This window comes from Schistocerca americana, chromosome 1, assembly GCF_021461395.2.
Source record: "Schistocerca americana isolate TAMUIC-IGC-003095 chromosome 1, iqSchAmer2.1, whole genome shotgun sequence".
Taxonomy (NCBI): Eukaryota; Metazoa; Arthropoda; class Insecta; order Orthoptera; family Acrididae; genus Schistocerca; species Schistocerca americana.
The window spans coordinates 509,148,051-509,169,032 of NC_060119.1; the positions used below are offsets into that span (position 1 = coordinate 509,148,051).

A 20,982-nucleotide genomic window follows, 5' to 3' on the forward strand; every position below is an offset into this window, starting at 1 on the left:
AAAGATTATTTACCACTTGCAGAGAAACCAGACATGAAACATAAGCATTAGTAAAGAGAGTTTGAGACAGGATTGTAGGTTATATTCAGTCTGTGCCCTGAGCAAATTGTGAAAGATACCCAGGACAAAACCTGGAAAGCAATTAAAGTGCAGGGAGATGAAATTAACTTGTTGTAGTTTGTTGATAACATTGTAGTTCTTTTAGAGATGGCAAGGGAATTGGAAAGACAGTTGAATAGAATGATAGTGTCTTGGAAAATAGATTTTAAAATGACATCAATAAAAATAAAACAAGGGTAACAGAAAGTGGCCAACTTAAATCAAGTTATGTTGAGTAAACTACATTAGGAAATGAGGCACTAAGGGTAGCATATGTGTTTTGCTATCTAAGCACGAAAATAACTGATGATGAGTGAAATAGAGAGGATATAAAATGCGGACTGTCAACAGCAAGAAAAGCATTTCTGAAAAAGAGTAACGTGCTAACACTGAATACAAACTTAAGTTTTAAGGAGTCTTTTCTGACAGTATTCATCTGGAGAGTAGCCTTGTATAGAAGACAAAAATGGATCATTAACAGTTCAAGACAAGAAAATAGCATCTTTTCAAATGTGGTACCATAGAATAATATAAAAGACTGGATGAATAGATTGGATAACTAATGAACAGGTATGGAATCAAACTGGTAAGAGAAGGAAGTGCAGGGGGTAATGACTGTAGAAGGAGACAATCACTTACCTACAGAACTCAGATTCAAATGGATGTAAGCTTCAATAGTCATGCGAAGATGAAGAGTCTATCATAGGTTAGACTAGACTGGAGAGCTACTTCAAACCAGATAAAAATAACAACAAGAACAACAAAAACAAAACATTTTGAAAGTGCAATAAATTATTGTTTTGAGGTGGCTGAACATATTTATGCCAAACAATATGCACTGGTTATATTTTCTTCCATTTAGTGCTTGTTTTAAGCCATTAATAATTGTCATCACACATTAAATACAAGCAAAATTAAAAATCTTCTGACCATAATATACACTTAACAGATCTTAAGTATCATTTGACACTGAGTTAGATCACATATGTACATACATACAATCAAGGATTCTTAGCATATATTAACAGCAGCTACAGAAACAGAAAGACTTTAGAGACTCAGGTGGTGCACCACCTTAAAGTAACTTCATATACTGTTCCCCTTAAAGTAATTTCATGTAGTGTTTCTCAGGTGACCAATGGCCAATCATCTATAGTGAGGAAGAGTGTATTCTTTCTTCAAAGAATGACGAAAATAATGACTTTCCTCTAGCAATCCCACGTGAGATGATGTGCAGTGATTTATAACATGCATGAAAGACAGGTTCTTGTTCTCTCTGCTTTTATGCCATGATGTCATGCATTCAATTGACTCATGGCAAAAAGTTAAAGCTTTAATCTCAAAAGGACTTGCATTATACGATTTCTAAAATAGAAAAAAATGACCTGCTATTACCAAATGTAAATATTAATGTTCACAGACTAAATTAAATACTGCACATAAAATTCCTACGAATTCAACAGCATAACAAGTTAAAAGGGAATCAACACAAACAAACACTAATCAGGAAACTCAGTTTAGCATGTTTTGCATCTACAAGTATTTCACATTGTGATGACCTACGAAAAAGTTTCGGTGGGGAGAAGCCGCACTTAAGTTGTCACTTGTTCACTGGTTAGTGAAACACAAGGGCTTATAGTGAAAGCAATATAAATGATAAGGTTTATTTTGTAGATTTTCACTCCCATTGTCTTATGGAGTTATATTGTAGGGCAGTGCACCTGAAGTAAATAAAGTATTCATTCATGAGGAGAGAACAGTACAAATGTTGTGTACAATAGATAACTGCAAAGTTTACAAAAGCCTTTTTAAGTATCTTGGAATAATTACACTTACTTCTCAATATACACTACTGGCCATTAAAATTGCTACACCAAGAAGAAATGCAGATGATAAATGGGTATTCATTGGACAAATATATTATACTAGAACTGACATGTGATTACATTTTCAAGCAATTTGGGTGCATAGATCCTGAGAAAGCAGTACCCAGAACAACCACCTCTGGCCGTAATAACGGCCTTGATACGCCTGGGCATTGAGTCAAGCAGAGCTTGGGTGGCGTGTAAAGGTACAGCTGTGCCCATGCAGCTTCAACACAATACCACAGTTCATCAAGAGTAGTGACTGGCGTATTGTGATGAGCCAGTTGCTCGGCCATCATTGACCAGACGTTTTCAATTGGTGAAAGATCTGGAGAATGTGCTGGCCATGGCAGCAGTCAAACATTTTCTGTATCCAGAAAGGCTCATACAGGACCTGCAACATGCGGTCGTGTATTTTCCTGCTGAAATGTGGGGTTTCGCAGGGATCGAATGAAGGGTAGAGCCACGGGTCGTAACACATCTGAAATGTTCAAAGTGCTGTCAATGTGAACAAGAGGTGACCGAGACGTGTAACCAATGGCACCCCATACCATCACACCAGTTGATACGTCAGTTATGGCGATGACGAATACACGCTTCCAATGCGCATTCACCGCTATGTCGCCAGACACGGATGCGACCATCATGATGCTGTAAACAGAACCTGGATTCATCCAAAAAAAATGACGTTTTGCCATTCGTGCACCCAGGTTCGTCATTGAGTACACCATCGCAGGCGCTACTGCCTGTGATGCAGCTGATAGTCCATGCTGCTGCAAACGTCATTGAACTGTTCGTGCAGATGGTTGTTGTCTTGCAAACGTCCCCATCTGTTGACTCAGGGATCAAGACGTGGCTGCATGATCTGTTACAGCCATGCGGATAAGATGCCTGAATTCTCAATTGCTAGTGATACAAGGCCATTGGGATCCAGCACGGCGTTCCGTATTACCCTCCTGAACCCACTGATTCCATATTCTGCTAACAGTCATTGGATCTCGACCAAAGTGAGCAGCAATGTCAGAATACGATAAACCACAATCGCGATAGGCAACAATCCGACCTTTATCACAGTCGGAAACATGATGGTACGCATTTCTCCTCCTTACATGAGGCATCACAACAACGTTTCACCAGGCAACACCGGTCAACCGCTGTTTATGTATGAGAAAACGGTTTGAAACTTTCCTCATGTCAGCACGTTGTAGGTGTCGCCACTGGCGCCAACCTCGTGTGAATACTCTGAAAAGCTAATCATTTGCATATCACAGCATCTTCTTCCTGTCGGTTAAATTTTGTGCCTGTAGCACATCATCTTCGTGGTGTAGCAATTTTAATGGCCAGTAGTGTATTTACTCCATTATGAACCATGGACCTTGCCGTTGGTGGGGAGGCTTGCGTGCCTCAGCGATACAGATAGCCGTACCGTAGGTGCAACCACAACGGAGGGGTATCTGTTGAGAGGCCAGACAAACGTGTGGTTCCTGAAGAGGGGCAGCAGCCTTTTCAGTAGTTGCAAGGGCAACAGTCTGGATGATTGACTGATCTGGCCTTGTAACAATAACCAAAACGGCCTTGCTGTGCTGGTACTGCGAACGGCTGAAAGCAAGGGGAAACTACAGCCGTAATTTTTCCCGAGGGCATGCAGCTTTACTGTATGATTACATGATGATGGCGTCCTCTTGGGTAAAATATTCCGGAGGTAAAATAGTCCCCCATTCGGATCTCCGGGCGGGGACTACTCAAGAGGATGTCGTTATCAGGAGAAAGAAAACTGGCGTTCTACGGATCGGAGCGTGGAATGTCAGATCCCTTAATCGGGCAGGTAGGTTAGAAAATTTAAAAAGGGAAATGGATAGGTTGAAGTTAGATATAGTGGGAATTAGTGAAGTTCGGTGGCAGGAGGAACAAGACTTCTGGTCAGGTGACTACAGGGTTATAAACACAAAATCAAATAGGGGTAATGCAGGAGTAGGTTTAATAATGAATAGGAAAATAGGAATGCGGGTAAGCTACTACAAACAGCGTAGTGAACGCATTATTGTGGCCAAGATAGATACGAAGCCCACATCTACTACAGTAGTACAAGTTTATATGCCAACTAGCTCTGCAGATGACGAAGAAATTGAAGAAATGTATGATGAAATAAAAGAAATTATTCAGATTGTGAAGGGAGATGAAAATTTAATAGTCATGGGTGACTGGAATTCGAGTGTAGGAAAAGGGAGAGAAGGAAACATAGTAGGTGAATATGGATTGGGGGACAGAAATGAAAGAGGAAGCCGCCTGGTAGAATTTTGCACAGAGCACAACATAATCATAACTAACACTTGGTTTAAGAATCATGAAAGAAGGTTGTATACATGGAAGAACCCTGGAGATACTAAAAGGTATCAGATAGATTATATAATGGTAAGACAGAGATTTAGGAACCAAGTTTTAAATTGTAAGACATTTCCAGGGGCAGATGTGGACTCTGACCACAATCTATTGGTTATGACCTGTAGATTAAAACTGAAGAAACTGCAAAAAGGTGGGAATTTAAGGAGATGGGACCTGGATAAACTAAAAGAACCAGAGGTTGTACAGAGATTCAGGGAGAGCATAAGGGAGCAATTGACAGGAATGGGGGAAATAAATACAGTAGAAGAAGAATGGGTAGCTTTGAGGGATGAAGTAGTGAAGGCAGCAGAGGATCAAGTAGGTAAAAAGACGAGGGCTAGTAGAAATCCTTGGGTAACAGAAGAAATATTGAAGTTAATTGATGAAAGGAGAAAATATAAAAATGCAGTAAGTGAAACAGGCAAAAAGGAATACAAACGTCTCAAAAATGAGATCGACAGGAAGTGCAAAATGGCTAAGCAGGGATGGCTAGAGGACAAATGTAAGGATGTAGAGGCCTATCTCACTAGGGGTAAGATAGATACCGCCTACAGGAAAATTAAAGAGACCTTTGGAGATAAGAGAACGACTTGTATGAATATCAAGAGCTCAGATGGCAACCCAGTTCTAAGCAAAGAAGGGAAGGCAGAAAGGTGGAAGGAGTATATAGAGGGTCTATACAAAGGCGATGTACTTGAGGACAATATTATGGAAATGGAAGAGGATGTAGATGAAGATGAAATGGGAGATACGATACTGCGTGAAGAGTTTGACAGAGCACTGAAAGACCTGAGTCGAAACAAGGCCCCCGGAGTAGACAATATTCCATTGGAACTACTGACGGCCGTGGGAGAGCCAGTCCTGACAAAACTCTACCATCTGGTGAGCAAGATGTATGAAACAGGCGAAATACCCTCAGACTTCAAGAAGAATATAATAATTCCAATCCCAAAGAAAGCAGGTGTTGACAGATGTGAAAATTACCGAACTATCAGCTTAATAAGTCACAGCTGCAAAATACTAACACGAATTCTTTACAGACGAATGGAAAAACTAGTAGAAGCCAACCTCGGGGAAGATCAGTTTGGATTCCGTAGAAACACTGGAACACGTGAGGCAATACTGACCTTACGACTTATCTTAGAAGAAAGATTAAGGAAAGGCAAACCTACATTTCTAGCATTTGTAGACTTAGAGAAAGCTTTTGACAATGTTGACTGGAATACTCTCTTTCAAATTCTAAAGGTGGCAGGGGTAAAATACAGGGAGCGAAAGGCTATTTACAATTTGTACAGAAACCAGATGGCAGTTATAAGAGTCGAGGGACATGAAAGGGAAGCAGTGGTTGGGAAGGGAGTAAGACAGGGTTGCAGCCTCTCCCCGATGTTGTTCAATCTGTATATTGAGCAAGCAGTAAAGGAAACAAAAGAAAAATTCGGAGTAGGTATTAAAATTCATGGAGAATTAATAAAAACTTTGAGGTTCGCCGATGACATTGTAATTCTGTCAGAGACAGCAAAGGACTTGGAAGAGCAGTTGAATGGAATGGACAGTGTCTTGAAAGGAGGATATAAGATGAACATCAACAAAAGCAAAACAAGGATAATGGAATGTAGTCTAATTAAGTCGGGTGATGCTGAGGGAATTAGATTAGGAAATGAGGCACTTAAAGTAGTAAAGGAGTTTTGCTATTTGGGGAGCAAAATAACTGATGATGGTCGAAGTAGAGAGGATATAAAATGTAGGCTGGCAATGGCAAGGAAAGCGTTTCTGAAGAAGAGAAATTTGTTAACATCCAGTATTGATTTAAGTGTCAGGAAGTCATTTCTGAAAGTATTCGTATGGAGTGTAGCCATGTATGGAAGTGAAACATGGACGATAAATAGTTTGGACAAGAAGAGAATAGAAGCTTTCGAAATGTGGTGCTACAGAAGAATGCTGAAGATTAGATGGGTAGATCACATAACTAATGAGGAAGTATTGAATAGGATTGGGGAGAAGCGAAGTTTGTGGCACAACTTGACCAGAAGAAGGGATCGGTTGGTGGGACATGTTCTGAGGCATCAAGGGATCACCAATTTAGTATTGGAGGGCAGCGTGGAGGGTAAAAATCGTAGGGGGAGACCAAGAGATGAATACACTAAGCAGATTCAGAAGGATGTAGGTTGCAGTAGGTACTGGGAGATGAAAAAGCTTGCACAGGATAGAGTAGCATGGAGAGCTGCATCAAACCAGTCTCAGGACTGAAGACCACAACAACAACAACATGGATTTTGCTGCTGACATCGCAAATCAGTTACAAATATACTGTAATGTACATAATCACAACACAAAACACAAAAATAATTTTTATATTAAGTTTGCCTGTGTATGGTTCACCGTGGAATTACAGGAGAGTCCTGTTAATCTGAACTAGCTGGGACCGGACCTTGTTCGGATTACCGATTTGTTCGGACACAGCAGAAGACCTTGGCCTTGCGCTACATTATTTGGAGCAACAGCCCACTGCTACACCCGCTAATTTGATGTTTATGAGACGATGGCGCAACTATGCCTCATATAACAGACTGTCTTCATTATGCCAAAAAACAATGACTGAGTATTTGTCATCTAAAAAGTAGGAATAAAATGTCCGCTGTATTTTAATAAGTTTGGCAGCTTTTCTTTCATCGTTATGGATTGTTTAAACCTACTGTTTTCTTGGCAATTTTTCTAATACATGTTTACTGTATTGTGTAAATTAAAATAGTGTGTATGTACAGCAGTTTACAGCACAGTTTTCCATACATAGACTAACATATTTCATGTTCAGATTAACCAAACATTCGGATTACTGGGGTTCAGATTAGCGGGACTCTGCTGTATGTACTCTGAGCAAAGGTACTTAACAAGCTTCCATCTAACATAAAGCTACAAACCAGATATCCCAGTGCCTTCAAAAGAAAATTAATTGTGTACAAATCGCCTTAATATCTAGATTCAAGGACTGAACAGTTCTTTAACTTCACTGCAAGTAGCAGTGTTTGCTGTAAAGCTGCATGACAAGTAGTAATATAGTGTGTAAACAAGATAAAGCATTTACAATATAGGTAGCTATTTTCTTTCAAAATTGCAATGTAATCAAGTAAATATTAAGGTACCAATACGAGATGAAAAGCAGCTATTCCATAAACTGAGGCAGGAGCAGCCCTAATTAATATTATTTAATAAGTAATTATGAAAAAATATTGTGATAATATACAATCCACAAAGAAAACAATGGGGGAAAGACAACAATTTATCTTTAGGTGATACATACAAAACAGCTGAGAAAACTTTATAAGCTAATGAGCATTTGCTCTTTTTCTAATTGAACCCCCCCCCACCAACACACACACACACACACACACACACACACACACACACACACACACACACACACATGCAGGGGGGGAGGGAGGGAGGGAGGGGGGGGAGAGGGAGGGAGGGAGAGAGAGAGAGAGAGAGAGAGAGAGAGAGAGAGAGAGACAGTGCTTAAGAGGGGCAAAAATTTAAATGCTAATGTGATGGTATTTTAAACTGTTAAGTGTACCTATGAGCCACCTATCATTTATCTATGAGAGAACAGTTTCTCTGTCCTTATTTTCTGTTTGTCATTTTCATCCTCCATTTTTTATAAGGTAAATATATCTGAAATACATTTTGCATTCTTTTCATATAGCTTATTACAGAAAAAAACCAATGGCACGATATTTAATCTTACGCAATAATATGTGCCATTTTAAAATTCCATCATATCCAACTCACTAGTAAATTTGTTTCATATTGAATATTAAACAAATTATTTACTGTGCAAGACATTCACTTTTTATATTAACAGATAATTTGGTAAAAGCACTTATTTCACAGATCTTGATTTTAACACATAATGGGAAACTTGATTGCATGCATTTAAATGCTTCAAGTTCCGTGCAGAACAGGCTACAGGCACTCACTAACAAATGTGAACTCTGATGGTCATTTGCTTTTCTTCAATAAACTGGTTGTAATAAATGTTTTGAACTTACTTACACTTTGTTTTATTTATAATACTGAGTGAATGCTACTTGGATGCCCAATAATGTGATCACCCTCTATGCTGATACACTTAGCAGAACTCTAATTCGGCATAATAATTTTACAGCTTCTTACGTGATCTAGTGTGTTGTCAGAATCCCAAATAATTATCTTTTCCAATTTTTTTTCTGTAGTACTTACAGCATGAGTAACATAGTTTTTGAAATATAGGTCTAATCTTAGATTTCAGCCTTATTGTTGTTAATGATCAAGAAATTGCACTTCATTTGTTCATTTGCTATAAGTCATTAGGGACTTTATGACTATCATAATTTCACTTCCTTTGCAATAATGAAATAAAATGACGTATTTAATACCCTGAACTGGTTTAAGATTCTGCTCTCCAACTTTGAAAATACAGTATCTGTTGCATTTTTTATGCGCTGAATGTACCATCCCAAGATTTGTCCAGTCATTCAGGGAAACAGAGGAAAATTTACAAACAATATTATGTTCTATTACAAAGAAAAGGTTAACTCACTGTAAATTGTTCACTGAATGAAAATCATATGATTTTCATGATGTTATCCACAAAATTTTTATGTTTGCCAAATATGTTACTGTTCCACATTAGACAACACTTTCATTACATAGCCAATATACACGACTGCCATCAACTATACAAAGTCTTAACCTCATAAATGTACTTTCATTTTCCAGTTGAATGACATGTTTCTTGGAGCAGACACATTTTATAATTCAGTTCTATTAAGTCAAAATGATTAAACTAAGGCATAAATATGCTACATTAACTTTTGACGTAGTAGAAACCAAATTTTAAACTAGAGAAATTTATCCACCATACAGCTGCTTACTTTCATACTTATAATGCCAGAAATAGTGTCAATGTGAAAAGGATACAACTGAGATACTCCTTTGGGTCGCAAATCTTTTGTCTCAAGCATCAAATACCTCGATATACTGAAGAGGGCTTCTGGCATATAAGAAGTAAATGGCTCGTCCTGAAATGATAATACATTAAACTGATGAGATGTTTATATATTCACAAATATCCATCAAAATTTTAATATGCAAATAGTGGATAAGTGTGCAAAAAATAAAAGGAAAATGCACTACATCATCAAAATTGATATAGGTTTCACGATCGCATTAACATCACAGCACTTTAATTTTAGTAGAAGATTTTGTCCTCAGTTTCAGATAATTCAAAATTTGGATTTCTCATTACTGCAGTTAAGGCCCATTTCACACTGTGACACTGGTGACGGTCGCTAATGATGGTCACCGGTGACTGTGGTGAATACTCTCAGATCACTGGTGTGGGACACCACAGGAATTGCGAACCGATTAATTAGTGAAATGGACTCATACAGGTGTAGCAACAAACTTTTGCTAGCCTTTTGTGGTCTGAAAAATAAGGTATCAAATTTGAAAAAAGAACATACAACTTACCAATTTTGTTTTTCTTATCCATGCTATTCTCACTGAAATCAGGCACAAACTTCATTATAATTTCTTGCCACACATTCGTTTTCATCACTTTGTTGCTATAGTCATCGCTTTTCATATCCCAAATAGCAGGACAGCTTTCTACTTCACTTATAAAATCTTCCATGTTAATCAAATCTAAACTCATGGCTACAGAGTGTACATATAATGTACAATGAATATTTCCTGTCACTGTCTCAGAAATGACTGCCTGTCAGTTGGCAAATCTGCAGTACGGTGTCTGTGATCACGTTCCAGAGTGAACACTCCAGTTAAGACTAGTGCACATCTGGCAGTGACTGAAGTAGACACAGTGACCTTTTCCGTCACATGTGGCGAGCGTGAGTCACTGCTGGGTCACAGTGGCTTGGTGAGGCAGTGTAGTGTCCTGGTGTGAACACTCCAGTTCACACGAATGTATCTCTGTCAGTGACCATAGCTGGTGACCTTCACCAGTGTCCCAGTGTGAAATGGGCCTAAGAGTTATGCTATTCACAATGACAATATTATGAAAAGGACAGATTACTACTCACCATATAGTGGAGACACTGAGTCACAGGCAGGCATAACAAAAAGACTGTCAAACAAGTAAGCTTTTGGCCAAAGGGGCTTCATCGGAATTAGACAACATACACACACACTCATGCAATCACAACTCACACACACATGACCAGAGTCCCTGGCTGCTGAGGGCAGACAGTGAGGAGCAGCGCATGATGGGAGAAGCAATCTAGGTGGTGGGGGTAACGAGGAGGCTGGGTTGGCAAGGGTGAGGGATAGAAGGATAGTGGCGGGGGATGGTAAAGTGCTTCTTGTGGGAGCATACAGGAAGGAAACAAAGAGAGGGTAGGGCAGGTAGGTGCAGCCGGGAGGTTAGATGGTGAGCGGGGTGGGGTGGGGGGAATACCAGCCAAGGAAAAGGAGAGAAGCAAAAAGATTATGGTTGTGGGTGTGTTGGTGGAATAGAGAGCTACATAGTGCTGGAATGGGAACAGGAGAGGGGATACCTGGGTAGAGGATAATGACTAACAAAGGTTGAGGTCGGGAGTGTTACCGGAACATAGGAATTACTGCAAGGAATGTCCCCACCTGCACAATTCAGAAAAGCTGATATTGGTAGGATGGGTCCAGATGGCACGGGCTGTGAAGCAGTCATCAAAATTAAGAATGTTGTGTTGGACAGCGTGCTCAGCAACTGGAATGTCCAGCTGTTTCTTACCCACAGTTTGCCAGTGGCCATTTATGCTGACAAGACAGCTTGTTGGTTATCATACTCATGTAGAACACAGCATGTTGTTGCAGCTTAGCTAATGCATCACATGACTGGTTTCACAGGTAGCCCTGCCTTTGATGGGATAGGCGATGTTTGTGACCACACTGGAGTAGGTGGTGATGGGAGGATTTTTACCTCCATGCAACTCTCACTTGCTGGTATAGCCACAGCTGCTGACTAGCACAGAAGTACTAGCTTCATTTTCTAGAGAGCTTTGACAGGTTCACTTCTACACTCCATGTTTTGGACACTATACTTTTTCGCATTAGCTCTTTTAATTGCACATATAATGGAGTTACCAATTTAATTTTTGTTGCTTCATATATGTTACTTTCATTAATGAATGTTTATTTTTAGGTCATGTGCTATTCCTGCAAAGATGATACTAAGCTGCATGGTTTAGTCTGCGAGTCTGGTTGGCATTATACTCATCACATTAACTATGACAAGACAGAAATACACATAACTGCATTACAAGGCATTATAAATTATCACCAAAATTAGACTTCTATTGATCAAAAAACTTACAAGATATTTCTGTATTGCATCATATGCGTAATAAATAGATGCATGTTTTTCATGTTCATGAAATCTTTCTATCATCTTGGTCTTCTGATGTTCACTGAAATAAAGAAAAAAAATTTTTTTTTTTAAAAAAAGGCACCAACATTGGCAGCTGATAATGATGATTGCTTAATTAAGACGGAATACTACTCTGATCTAGCAATATCCAGACACTGGTGTGCCAATATCCAATGATAGTATCCTGCATCTTGAAATCGACTCTCATTAACAGCATTTAGAATCAACTGATGTAACACACGGAAAGCTTCTTCAGGGCGGCCAGCTTTATGGAAAGCTGAAAAATAATAAAATATCCAGTCATATATTGGACCAAGAAATAGATGGATTCTGATTTGTACAACTGCTAATATCTGATACAAGAGTTACTATGGCTAAGTGAATTTAGAAGTTAAAATACACATTTCAAATGTACCTTTCTGAGCCTCTGCAAATCTATCATTTTCTGCAAGCCATTGCGCATATGGAACATACACTAAATCTCTATATTCAGGTTGCTTTTCTGCTAATAAAAATGCTTCTTTCCAGTCTTGGGCCTCTACATACAATAAAACTATACTCTTCTCATCACCTAGTTTTCTGAACATTTCAGTTGCATAGCTTAATTGTCCTAATCGCTGTAAATGTTCGGCAATCTGCCTAATACCATCTTGATCTGCTTTGTCAAGCCTCCGGCCAACATCCACCAACCTAAAAATTGTATTGGAATAAATATAATATACATAGGCTGTAAATAAAATATTTGTTCCTGCAACTACTCTGTTAACTTACTAAATAAATTAAAAACCCCTTAAAATGGAAAGACAAATTTTGCCCACACTTATGTGCCATACAATTTCTACATAAAAGGAGACAACTAATGGAACATGGATGATGATTAATTTAAGAAAAACTCAGAATTAGGCACAGAGTTGGTACATGTATCTTATTATTTTCCACAGGAAAAAATGCATTAATAACGAAAAAATATGTGGAAATAATGTGTATATAATTTAGTAATACGCCAATGCAAATGTAATCATACTTTTATTCTTAGCCTGTTTCAGTAAGTGAAAAAGAAGTTTCTTCATTCACTGCATGAATAGCCTAGTCTTCCCAGCAAACCCCTAAGTGAGTACACATGTGCTCTGTTGCACAGAACAATAGAACTCACAGCTTCATCACAAATATTCTACCAGCAGCCACTTCTGACAGCAGCCACTTCTGACGTATACCATCAAATATTTTAATTCTCTTGGAGAATCTCTGGGTTATATAGAGCACATCATGTCTCAGGATTACACAATAATATTTCATTTGTTGTCATGATTGTTGTATTCCAATTCCCCTTTTCTCCATGTGGACATTTCTTTTATCCACAAGTCTGCAAGTTAACCTATGATACAGTAATGATTCCAATTGATTTATGTTACTTCTCTCATAGATTAATGTAGCGTAGTTAGTGTAGTCTTCACTTATTTTCCACATGGGACCAAGATGCTATGCTGAACTGCAACATTCCATAAGAAGTGATATCAAATTGACAACAATAAATCACATAACTACGAAGCTAACTCTACAGACTTTGCAAGAAAGTTTTAATTTTCATAGCAGTAGAAAAAGATTTTTTAAAATTTCGATAAGCAATCTAATATGAAACTTGGAATTTCAAATAACAGTGACTAACAAGTTTAAACACTGTTCATACATAATTATTGTTATTTAAAATAAAACTAAACAATACAGCATGAGATATATCTGATGTCAGCTATGAGCTACAGAAATATCCTTTCTAAGATTTAAGTAAAAGCTCTTGAAATATCTTGTAGCCACTAGACTGTATACTCAGAACAAAATAATATGCATCTTTCTGGATACATTGGCCAATACATTTACAAACATGCTGATTACAAGGTTGGTTGGTTGGATTAAAAGAGGGTGAAAAGGACCAAACTACGAGGCCATCAGTCCCTTGTTCCGAATAAAACAATGGCACAAGTGTGAGAATAAAACAGACGAGACTGACAACTCAAAACAGAATGAAAGGAAAAATCACAAGAACGATGAAGGGCAACAAACGTGTAAATGGATGAAAGGGGTCAAGAAAACCACAGAAACGCAATAAATAAGATGAAGAGATTAAAATTACAAAGCAGATTGCCATGACTGGCTGACCATGAGAATAAAAATGGAGAAGCCAGACACTCTGCAACACATTAAAACCTCCACCCTAGAAGCACTAGGGTGGAGGACACAGAGGGACAACGGACATGCGCTATAACTTAGATCAAATGACAAAACCCACCCTCACGTATAAAACGGAAAACTAAATCAGCTGATGAGGCTTTTTCGGATAAAATTAGTGGCAGCGAGTCCGGTAACCCAAGATTTCGCCATTGGGCAGTAAAAGTGAGACAGTACACCAGAATATGGGCCACCGTCAACCGGACACCACACCAACAATCAGGCGGATCTTCACGGTGCAGGAGGTAACTGTGGGTCGCCCAAGCATGCCAATGCACAGCCAGCAGAGGACAACTAATTATCAGTGAGAAGCCCACATGGAAGACTTCCACACATTCGTAGTCTCCTTAATGACATGCAGTTTGTTGTGCGTACTGTTATGCCATTCTGTCTCCCAAAGCTGAAAAACCCTATGGCATAAGTCAGAACGCAGGTCAGGTTCAGAGTTTTCCATCTCCAGAAGCAGTTTCCGCATAGCCTGTTTGGACAGCCTGTCGGCAAGTTCGTTGCCTGGGATGCAGACGTGTCCTGGGATCCACACAAACACCACTGAATGACAGCACCAGTCCAGGGCATAGATGGACTCCTGGATGGACGCTACCAAAGGATAGTGAGGGTAGCACTGGTCGATAGCTTGCACGCTGCTTAAGGAGTCAGTACACAGAAGAAACGATTCCCCGGGGCATGAACGGATATACTGAAGTGCACGAGAGATGGCCACCAGCTCTGCAGTGAATACACTGCAGCCATTGGGCAAGGAATGCTGTTCAAAATGGCCTCTGTGGACGTAGGCAAAGCCAATGTGATCATCAGCGATCGAGCTGTCGATGTAAACCACTTCAGAGCCCCAGAACTTGCCAAGAAACGAGAGGAAGTGACAGCGAAGAGCGGCAGGAGTAACTCAGTCCTTAGGGTCATGCGAAAGGTCCAGATGAATCTATGGCCTAGGTGTACACCATGGAGGTGCATGCAGATGGACCTGGATGGGAGGTGGTAAAGAAAAGGACTCCAGTTCGGAGAGAAGGGACTGCACGCAAACCGCAATCGTTAGCCGTGACCTGGGCCGCTGATGCGGGAGATGAACTGCCATGGGTGGAAAAAGGAGACAGTAATTCGGATGCTCAGGATAACTATGAATATGTGCAACATAACTGGTGAGCAGTTGTCCACGTCAGATATGCAATGGAGGGACTCCGGCCTCCACCAGGACACTGGTCACTGGACTCGTTCTAAAAGCTCCCATTGCTAGGCGAACGCCACAGTGGTGAACTGGGTCGAGTAAACACAAGGCTGAGGGCGCCGCCAAACCATAAACAAGACTCCCATTGTCAAGGCAGGATTGAACAAGGGCTTTGTAGAGCTGCAGCAGAGTAGAGAGATCTGCACCCCAGTTGGTGTTGATCAGGCAGCAGAGGGCATTGAGGTGCTGCCAGCACTTATGCTTAAGCTGATGAAGGTGAGGTAGCCAAGTCAATCAGGCATCAAAAACCAGTCCTAAGAATTGATATATCTCCTCTACAGTGAGTGGATCGTCATGAAGGTAAAGTTCTGGTTCCAGATGAACGGTATGATGCTGACAGAACTGCATGACACATGACTTAGCACCTGAAAACTGGAAGTCGTGGGCGAGAACCCATGACTGCGCCTTGTCGATGGTTCCCTGTAGGTGCCGCTCAGCAACACCAGCACTGGTGGAGCAGTACGAAATGCAGAAGTCGTCTGCATACAGAGGGTGAGACGGATGGCCCTACAGCTGCCGCTAGACTGTTAATGGCCACTACAAATAGTGATACACTCAATATAGAGCCCTGCGGGACCTCATTCTCCTGGATATGGGGAGAACTATGTGAGGCACCAAGGAAAGTACAGAGTGACAGGAAATTCTAGATAAAAATCGGGAGTGCACCTCAGAGACCCCACCCGTATACTATGGCGAGGATATTATGTCACCTGGTGGTGTCATACGCTTTGCACAGATAAAAAAAGACAGCAAAAAGATGTTGGCATCTGGAAAAGGCCATTCGGATGGCAGTCTCAAGAGAGACAAAATTATCAGCGGTAGAGCGACCCTGGCAGAAGCCACCCTGACATGGAGCCAGTAGGGAATGTGACTCTAGGATTCAACCGAAATACCGACACACCATACGTTCCACCAGCTTATAATGGCTGATGTGCCAATAGGTATCCACATCAAGTGGGCTTTTAGCAGGTTTGAGCACCGGAACAATGTTCTCTCCAGCCAGTGCGATGGAAAGACGCCATCGCACCAGATCCAGTTGAAGATGACGAGGAGATGGCACTTGTAGTCAGACAAGAGATGTTTAATCATCTGACTGTGGATCCAATCTGGCCCAGGAGCTGTGTCGGGGCAATGTGCAAATGCGCTGAGGAGCTCCCACTCCATAAATGGGGTGTTATAGAGTTCACTGTGGCGTGCAGTGAACTAGAGGACTTTCCTTTCCATCCACCGTTTGAGGGTGCAAAATGCTGGGGGGTAGTTCTCTGACGCAGAGGCTTGAGCATAATGCTCAGCAAAGTGCTTGGCAATCGTGTTTGCTTCGGTACATAGCAAGCCATTGATGTTAATGCCAGAGACACCTGTTGGGGTCTGGTACCCGAAAAGACGTTTGATCTTTGCCCAGACTTAGGAAGGTGACGTTTGGCACCCAATGGTGGTTGACACGTACCTCTCCCAGCACTGCTGTTTCCATTGTTTTATAACCTGGTGTACATGGGCACAGAGCTGCTTAAACGATACCAGATGCTCTAAGGAAGGGTGTCGCTTTGTCGCTGTAGAGCTTGCTGTTGCTCTGTAATTGCCTCAGCAACTTATGGCGACCACCAAGATACTGTCTTTCACCGGGGGCACCCTGAAGAGTGAGGGATCACATTTTCTGCCACAGAAATGATTGTGGTAGTCACCTGCCCAACCATCATATCGATGTTACCATGTGGGGGAGAGTCAACGGTGACATCAGAGGTGAAAGTTTCCCAGTCTGCCTTGTTTAAAGCCCATATGGGCAGGCGTCCGTGGGCCTGACACTGGGGCAGTGACAGGAAGATGGGGAAGTGGTCACTACCACACGGGTGGTCATGCACTCTCCAGTGGATAGATGGGAGAAATCCTGGGCTGCAAATTGATAAATCAATGGCGGAGTAACTACCTCGAGCCACACTGAAATGTGTGGCGGCCCCAGTATCTAAGAGGCAGAAGTCGAACTGAGACAGTAAAGTTTCAACATCTCTGCCTCGGCCAGTAAGCACGGTGTCACTCCACAAGGGGTTATGGGCATTAAAATCTCCCAAAAGTAGGAAAGGTTTAGGGAGTTGATCAATCAGTGCACCTAATACATTCAGGGGTACTGCACCATCTGGATGAAGATAAACATTGCAGACAGTTATTTCCTGCATTGTCCTTATTCTGACAGCCACAGCTTGAAGAGGGGCTTGAAGGGGCACAGTTTCACTACAGACTGAGTTTGGACATAAACGCAAACTCCACCTGACACTTGATTATAGTCGTTACGGTTACTGTGATATCCCTTATAGCTGCAAAGGTTTCATGGAGGGCAATGCAGAAAGCAGATGTAAAGCTTAACAGTTACTGTAGCTCAGCCAGGCGGTGGAAAAAACTGCCGCAATTCCACTGGAGGATGACATCATCGTGAGACGGGGAAGGCGTAGAACATTCAATGACGCAATTTATGCCTCAGGGTCAGCAGCTGCCACCGACTTTTTGCCTGAGCAGTCTATATCCATTGTGTCTGAGGGCCCAGCGAGATCCAGGTCTTCAGCGGACGCCAGAATCTCCACCTCATCCTCAGACGCAGAGCTTGCAGGAAGTGGTGGTGTGGGTGCCACCGCAATTGAATTGGTCTTGGAGATCTTCTTTTTGGATTTCTCTCACTGTTTTTGGCTGGGAGGACTTCATTGAATCAGTCTCCGGGACTGAGAATGAACGTGAAACCTTACAACCAGCTGCTTTTGGGCACTTCAGCCATTGGCGAGTGTTGTCTTTCCCACTAGCAGAAACCTGGGAAGGGAGTGACCCAAGGGACTGCTTCCTAGCGAGAGGAGCCGAAGAAGCCTTATGCTTCTCTGGCTCAGAAGTAGGGACTGAAATCCCCAATAGTTGGGGGTGGGGGTTGTTGATCCTGAAATAGGTGGTGCGGGAGCAACAGGGTGGGAAGGGACCCACTCCATCAAGGGGTCAAGTGTAGTCTCCTGGTTCTGAGAGGCAACAGGAATTCGAGGAACTGATGAGACGAAACTGTTCTCGTAGCTGCGGCGTATGAGGAGGTCATAGCGACAGGATGTAGGTGCTCAATTTTCCGCTTAGCCTCAGTGTAGGTCAGTCGGTCCAGGGTCTTATATTCCATGATTTTCCTCTCTTTCTGTAAAATCCTACAGGCTGGTGAGCAAGGTAAATGATGCTTTCCGGAGTTGACACAGATGGGAGGCGGGGCACATGGAGTATTGGGATGTGATGAACGTCCACAATCTCGACAGGTGGGGCTCTAAGTACAGCGGGAAGACATACGGCCGAACTTGCAGCACTTAAAGCACCGCATTGGAGGAGGGATATATGGCTTGACGTCACAGCAGTACACTATCAACTTGACCTTCTCGGGCAATGTGTCACCCTTGAAGGCCAAGATGAAGGCACTGGTGGCAACCTGTTTATCCCTCAGACCCCGATGGACGTGCCAGACAAAATGAATGCATCACCGCTCTAAATTGGCGCGCAGCTCGTCGTCAGACTGCAAAAGAAGGTCTCTGTGGAATATAATACCCTGGACAATATTTAAGCTCTTATGAGGTGTGGTGGTAACAGAAACATCCCCCAACTTGCCACAAGCGAGTAATGCCTGTGACTGGGCAGAGGATGCTGTTTTTATCAAAACTGACCCAGAGCGTATCTTGGACAAGCCCTCCACCTCTGATTACAAGGGCTGAGTTAGTGTCCAGAGCATTATAAAGTTAAGTAAAATGGCTTTTTATAGAGAAAAACAGGGAAAATAAAATCATATTTATTACTATACAACTAGAAAAAAGTGCAGCATGAGAGAAACTAAGGAAGAAGAAAACAAGGGTAAAAAGGAGACATGGTGGCAAAGAGATAAAGGGGGGAAAGAACATGAGGAAGAAAAGCAGAAGACAGCAATACAAAGGAAGAGAAGAGTGTAGGACCAAAAAGAGCTGACAGCAAGGTCTAAGCATAAGGAAACAATAAGTAGAGGGTCTAGAGCAATGACTGCCATGCTGTGAATAACTACTTGGGGGGGGGGGGGGGATTCTAGAGCAGTGACTGCCATGCTGTGAATAACTACTTGGGAGGGGAGATATTTATTGCAACTATTAAAACAATACTGTCACTGAGTCATAACTAAATAATAAGTTTCAAACTGCACCATATTAAGTTTTAGCAGGTTAGGATACATCAAAAGGAAAGTGAGTTTCCCATGTTCACTTCATTTTGGGACAGTATTGAGAAAACTATTCAGTTCTTATTATAATGCTTGTCTTCTCACCCTTAAAAGTTTAGTAATTTGAAACAAATCAATTGTACCCATGCCCTGTAACATGCAGCCTCAGAGTTCCACATTACAACCTCTTATACACAGATAATTCCTTGCAGCCAGGGTGTTATTCACAGGACTACAACGTATACATCACAACCATTCTGTATAGCACCTGTGACTCATTAATACCTCCGCTGGAAGTGTGTTACTCACAGTTGGAACTTACTCATTTTTTGGAAAAAAAAACACATTTTGATTAAGGAGGAAGCGAGTAACATAAAGTTTTGTTTATTTCTTTCACACAATAACTTTCTTATGACCCATAACTTGTTTCGGCCACAATAGCCATCTTCAGATGCTACATACAATAAAAAGCTTGTATTAAAACCTTAAATCAAGTAACAAGTGACCCAAGTAAAATGCTATTAATATACTTGTGGATCCTACCTAAAAGCGGCATTTGGCAAGCACATATTCTTGTGTTATCAGACTGAATGTAAAATAAAAAATTACGGAATTACATAGGTACAGCTAAATGCAGTTTTCCTTTCCAACTCTTTGTGCTAGATGCACATGTCCTCTATAACACAATGTATACCTTTGAAAACCATAAATTATGACAAATAACATTTCAATCAGTTATTCATAAAACATAAAAATAGAGTACAGGCTGCTAAATCAATAAAAAACTTATTTAAGGACAGAGCAAGGTCTTTACAGTAAAAGAAACACAGGTGCAATCTCTGTAGAACACGTCTCCAATGACTGATGACTTTGCACTTCAGGCTGCTAGATGCTTATGCCACTGCCCATAAGCTTAGAAGAGATGATTTGAACTGGATAACGTGGCTGGCATTCTGCTGCAGCTCAGTGGCACTCTTCATCCAGCTGTGATGTGTGTGTATATTTGCAGTGCAGATGCTAGCATGTGATGGCATAGCCTAGACAGCACAGTGCAGCACTCGGTTGCAGGGAGACCATCCTCAGTTCGAACATGTCTATAGGATGCAGTGACTCTCTCAAATGAACAGAAGAGTGGTATTCAATCTGTGCATCATAGCACCCTGGTTCACAAATAATGACCATCTGGGGTGGTGTGGATTTGTTTCATAATTAGTGGCAAAGAAGACAGTTGTGGAAAATTTCATTTCTGATGTTAACGTATGTCGCCTTGGAGGAATTCCATTTAGATGCTGGCCAGCCTGGATAAGCAGTAATAACCTCGAAGCTGAACTATCTCATTAACTTAGCGCCTGCAGTGATTGTGTGTTCCCAACATGTTTTTATTATACTCTGACTTTGTCACATACTTGATAAAGGAAAAGTTTTTAAATCTGTCAAGTGGAAGTAGGAAGTCAGAACATTCTGAGGCCAACAAGGAAAGTGGTAATGAAGATAGGAAATGCAAGTACAGAAAATACAATGATAGCTACTTTGATTTTAGTTTCACATGTGCTGTTTTGAACAATGATGAGTGTCCACAGTGTCTCTT

At 41.2% G+C, this 20,982-nt stretch overlaps 1 protein-coding gene across 3 annotated transcripts in view; it reads right to left on the reverse strand.

The window, feature by feature from the left end:
- The window catches only part of LOC124604846 (intraflagellar transport protein 122 homolog), a 239,008-nt gene that overhangs the window by 75,990 nt on the left and 142,036 nt on the right, over nt 1–20,982 (reverse strand). For all 3 annotated transcript variants that reach the window (XR_006978594.1, XM_047136514.1, XM_047136515.1), the window contains exons 16-19: nt 12,161–12,435; nt 11,878–12,022; nt 11,692–11,785; nt 9,303–9,403 (exon numbers count right to left, since the gene is read on the reverse strand). Coding sequence is in view for 2 of the 3 variants with exons in the window: in XM_047136514.1 (XP_046992470.1) it covers nt 9,303–9,403; nt 11,692–11,785; nt 11,878–12,022; nt 12,161–12,435 (615 nt within the window). In the remaining variant the exon portion in view is untranslated. The remainder of the gene's footprint in view (nt 1–9,302; nt 9,404–11,691; nt 11,786–11,877; nt 12,023–12,160; nt 12,436–20,982) is intronic.